At 57.9% G+C, this 5,073-nt stretch overlaps 1 protein-coding gene across 1 annotated transcript; it reads left to right on the top strand.

The window, feature by feature from the left end:
* The first annotated feature begins 2,173 nt into the window (after positions 1-2,173).
* POU4F2 (POU class 4 homeobox 2) lies at positions 2,174-3,853 on the top strand. The gene is made up of 2 exons (XM_036853688.1): positions 2,174-2,458; positions 2,912-3,853. The coding sequence occupies exons 1-2, from the start codon at positions 2,174-2,176 to the stop codon at positions 3,851-3,853; spliced, it is 1,227 nt and encodes a 408-aa protein (XP_036709583.1).
* The last annotated feature ends 1,220 nt before the right edge of the window (positions 3,854-5,073 follow it).

A 5,073-nucleotide genomic window follows, 5' to 3' on the forward strand; every position in this document is an offset into this window, starting at 1 on the left:
AGTCCCGCGTCCAGGCTTCTCCGGGCTTCTGCTCAGGAACACTGCTGGTAGGAATTCCCTTCGGCTGCTATTTATTATTTCCCTCCACATAAGGTAGGAGGAAGGCATGCCCCGGGGTTGCAAGGGGGTTAAGCACCATGGACAGAGCCCGTCGCGCGACGTTTGCGGCAGCCTGCCTAGTACTCTGGCGACTCCCGAGGACTGAGCTCCCGACTTGAACCTGCCATCTCGCCCCGCAGGGGTCATGGGTGAACGAGAGACCCCCTACTTGCCGCCGCCGCGGGGCTTCCAGGCGCTGACCACTCGAGGGTCCCCCTTCGCCACGCTCGTTCCCACTCTGTTTCGTCCCAGCGCGCGCCAGCGCCTCTCAGGCCTGCCGCCTGCTCTCGCACCTGCTCGCCTTCCCCAGGCACCGTGTGCCTGCACCTGCTCCCAGCCATCCCCGTCCGGGTCGGGCCACCGGCGGGCTCCAGCGTCCCGGTCTTAGGGCCTTCCACCCTCGCTTGTATCCCGCTCCTCCCGCGCTCTGGGGAGGTGACAGCAGCCCCAGCACAGAGGAAAGTAGAGAGAAGACCGGAGCGGGGAGGAGAGGAAGGCGGCGCGTGTGTGTGTAGGAGAGGTTGTCTGCTTCTTTTACAAATGGAACCAAGAGTGTGTGTCCACTTCTAAGAAAAGTGGTCCACGATGGGACAAAAGTGCGAGCAAAGTGTTGGCTAAAAATAGGCTCTCTGCACCGAGCGGCTGTGGAAATGAAGATAAGTGGGGCTTGTGCCAGCCCCTGAGGGCGTGTGTGTGTGTTTATTAGGGTGAGTGTGTGGGGGGATATTCTGCGGCACATGCGCTCTGTGATCTCTGGCCCTGCCTCTCCGTCAGTTGCCCCTTCCTCCTTTGATTGTGGCTAATGAAGTGGCAGGGTTTGCCAGTGGATCCGCCCAAGACCCAACTCACACTGCACTGGAGACAGGGAGGAGGAGGAGGAAGATCCGGAGGAAGAGAAAAGAGGGTGGAGAGGAGTGTCTGTCGGTGGTGGCGTTGGGGGAGTACACTGGGGTCTGGCTGGCGGGGGGGGGGGGGGAGGAGTCGCATGCGCACAGGCGACCGGAGCACTCTCCTCTGCCGTCCAATCCGCTGAGAGCTGTGAGAAACCGAGTAAGAGAAAGCCCTGCAGCCCTGCGGACCCCAGGTCTCTTTGGCACCAGGCACCCGGCAGGCCGAGGGGGCGCAGAGAGAAGCGCCAAGGGCTGCTCGTACCAGCCGGAAGCGCAGAGCAGAGCAGAGGATCCAGGTCGGCGGCAGGGTCCGCGTTCTCCACTGTGGTGGCGAGCCAGGGATCAGGGTCACCCGAGCTGCGGGGAGAGGCGGGCCGAGTTGGGGGCGGAGGCCTGGAACTTAGCGGTAAGCAGGAGGCGGGGGAGGCAGCTAGGTAAGAGGCGTTCCTTGTAGTCTAGGGAAAATCCCACCCAAGGCTGCCTTGGTCCGCAACTTTATTTAGTAGTTTCTTTTCCCCGCGAGACGGAGACGGAGTGGGAGAAGCAGGAGGGGCAGGAGGCCGGCGCTTAGGTAGGAAGTGCCCCGCGACTGGAGCGCAGACCTGGCCGGGGGGGCGTGGGTTTGAGCAGGGGCACTGCTGTAAGTGAGAGCTGCGGGGCGCAGGGAAGGGGAGGCGGCATCAGAGCGCCGGCGGGGGCAGAAAGGGGAGGTGGAGGGCGCGGCGGGGGAGCGGGAGGCGGGTGTCGGGAGAGCAGAAAGGACCAAAGCCTGGAGGAAGCCGAGAGGGAGAAGGGGCGACGCCAGAATCCGAGCAGGAGAAGCCTGCGCTTTCAGGCAGGGGAGGGCGGGGGCGCGCGGGAGGGAGGGCGGGCGGGCGGGGGTGCGGGGGCAGGCGCGGGGAGAGGGGAGTATAACTCGGCGGCCGCGAAGCGCGGGGCAGTTTCGCGTGCCCAGGTCTGCAGCCAGCGCCAAGCGGAGCCCAGCATCAGCGCAGACTGACCTCGTAGCCAGCGGTGGAGCGCGGAGCCGGGGCAAGGCGCGCCGAGCTCGGAGCGCCGGCGAGTGAGAGCAACTCTGCCTCGCCCTTCCCCGCTCCGGCTCTCGCCCAGCGCTTCTGCGGAGGGTCCCGGCAACCGGGGCCAGTTGCGTGCGCCACATACAAGCGCGCGGGCAGGCCGGGAAGATGATGATGATGTCCCTGAACAGCAAGCAGGCGTTCAGCATGCCGCACGGCGGCAGCCTGCACGTGGAGCCCAAGTACTCGGCATTGCACAGCGCCTCGCCCGGGTCCTCTGCACCCGCGGCGCCCTCCGCCAGCTCTCCTAGCAGCTCGAGCAATGCTGGCGGCGGTGGCGGCAGTGGCGGGGGCGGTGGAGGCCGGAGCAGCAGCTCCAGTAGCAGTGGCAGCAGCGGCGGCAGCGGCGGGGGCTCCGAGGCGATGCGGAGAGCGTGTCTTCCAACCCCACCGGTGCGTATTTCTGCATAATCACCGCTTAAAGGCACATTTTGACAGCCCCCTTTATCTGCTTGATGTTTTTTTCATGTCTGCACAGCAAATCACCCCGCACCTCCAACCCATTTTCCCCCCTCTCTCTCTTATGTATTCAGCGGGTCTTTCCTTTCATATTAATTTTTAAGACCTGGAATGTTGCCTGTGCGCGTGTTGTGTTGTGTTGTGTTTGCAGGCTCACTTTCCTCCTCCTCGTGCACTCGTGGCTTCTCTCCGTGGCTTCCCTTCTCTCCTCCTCACCTGCTAGTTTCAGGATTGTTATTATTATTTTTTTATTTTTTAAATTTATTTTTAACGTTCTGGGAATGTTGTAGGCGCGGCGGCGGTGTCGAGCTCTGGGCCGGAGCTTCCGGAGAGAGTGCGCACAATTCCCCGCTGAGAGTGATGTGTGCCTTTTACTTGCAATTGCAGAGCAATATATTCGGCGGGCTGGATGAGAGTCTGCTGGCCCGCGCCGAGGCTCTGGCGGCGGTGGACATCGTCTCCCAGAGCAAGAGCCACCACCATCACCCGCCCCACCACAGCCCCTTCAAGCCGGACGCCACCTACCACACCATGAATACCATCCCGTGCACGTCGGCTGCCTCCTCTTCGTCGGTGCCCATCTCGCACCCGTCCGCGCTGGCGGGCACGCACCACCACCACCACCACCACCACCATCACCACCATCAGCCGCATCAGGCGCTTGAGGGCGAGTTGCTGGAGCACCTGAGTCCCGGGCTAGCGCTGGGTGCCATGGCGGGCCCCGACGGCGCCGTGGTGTCCACTCCAGCTCACGCGCCGCCCATGGCTACCATGAACCCCATGCACCAAGCCGCTCTCAGCATGGCCCACGCGCACGGGCTGCCCTCACACATGGGCTGCATGAGCGACGTGGACGCCGACCCCCGGGACCTGGAGGCGTTCGCCGAGCGCTTCAAGCAGCGACGCATCAAGCTGGGGGTGACCCAGGCCGATGTGGGCTCCGCGCTGGCCAACCTCAAGATCCCCGGCGTGGGCTCGCTCAGCCAGAGCACCATCTGCAGGTTCGAGTCTCTCACGTTGTCTCACAACAATATGATCGCGCTCAAACCCATCCTGCAAGCGTGGCTAGAGGAGGCGGAGAAGTCTCACCGCGAGAAGCTCACCAAGCCGGAGCTCTTCAACGGCGCGGAGAAGAAGCGCAAGCGCACGTCCATCGCGGCGCCGGAGAAGCGCTCGCTCGAAGCCTACTTCGCCATCCAGCCGCGGCCCTCTTCCGAGAAGATCGCCGCCATCGCTGAGAAGCTGGACCTTAAGAAGAACGTGGTGCGCGTCTGGTTCTGCAACCAGAGGCAGAAACAGAAAAGAATGAAATATTCCGCGGGCATTTAGGAGACCCACGGCCTCTCCAGGGACAGGCCCCTCCTCATCTCCTCTTTTCCCTCCCTCTCTCTCCTGCCTCTTCCCCCCCCCCCCTCCACTTTTCGCGACGAGAAACAATTCCATTAAATGTGAATCCAGAGAAAGCGAGGATTGGAGAGCGAGCGAACGAGCAAGCCACTGAGCCCAAGCCCGGTGAGAATGTGAAACGATTTCTCAAGGGAAAGAGTAACAAAAGAAGGGATTTGTCAAGTTGTAGCAAAGTTGCCCCTTTCGACCCCACCCCACCCGGAAAAGGCACCTCGGCCTCTTCAGAGGAAGTCTGGAGCTGGCTGTTTGCAGGAAGGCAGACGAGACAGCCTTTTAAAAGGCCCCCAGAATGATCAAGTAAGATTTGTTTTTATTCCTAAAGACATCACCCTTGTTCAAGTTTAAAAGTACACTTTGCAGCTATTTTTCAGAAATAGAAATTGATTCAGGACTGAAACTTTAAACTAGAGTTGATGCTTAATGTGATAGAGACATCTCTAAAGTATTTTGAATTAAAAAAAAAAAGATGGCAGATTTTCTGCATTTACACTGTATATTATATATATATTTTTATTGTGGTTCTTACCCCCTTCTTCCTTCTCTAAAGTGTTAATGCTTAAGGAAGGAGTTGCGCCTGCTGTGTTCACTGATCTTGAAAGCTATTATTAGATTATTGCTGAACAACCCTCTGTAAATTATTAATTTATCTCTCTAGCAACTTAATTTGTGCACATTCTAATTAATTAAACTTATTTACTCTTCAAAAACGGGAGAACGTATGGCTAGTGAAGTTAAAAAATTTTTTTTGTTTGATGAGTTTACTGAATTTTTACAGCTTTCCTCTTATACTATGTTCCTTTTGGCCCATTTGTATATTCTCACTTTGAATGAAGATTGCTTTTTCTTTGTTTTTACTGGTAGTGTTCTGATTTGTGAGTCGACACTCAGTAATGGATGTCTTAATCGTGTAGACCTGATTCACTGTCCAAAGTATTGTTTACTTCGTTACATATTTAATGGGGATTCCCACATTGTCCCTACTACACAGGCACTCTCTCACTCACTCTTAGACACACACACACACACACACACACACACACCTCTAATGGAAGAGAAGAAGTCAAGCAGTTGGAAGCATGACTATGATACATCATTTTCTAGCTTTAGGTGCATTTGTCACTTGGTGTTTGCCCCTCCAGATT

The sequence above is a fragment of the Balaenoptera musculus genome, chromosome 5, assembly GCF_009873245.2.
Source record: "Balaenoptera musculus isolate JJ_BM4_2016_0621 chromosome 5, mBalMus1.pri.v3, whole genome shotgun sequence".
Lineage (NCBI taxonomy): Eukaryota > Metazoa > Chordata > Mammalia > Artiodactyla > Balaenopteridae > Balaenoptera > Balaenoptera musculus.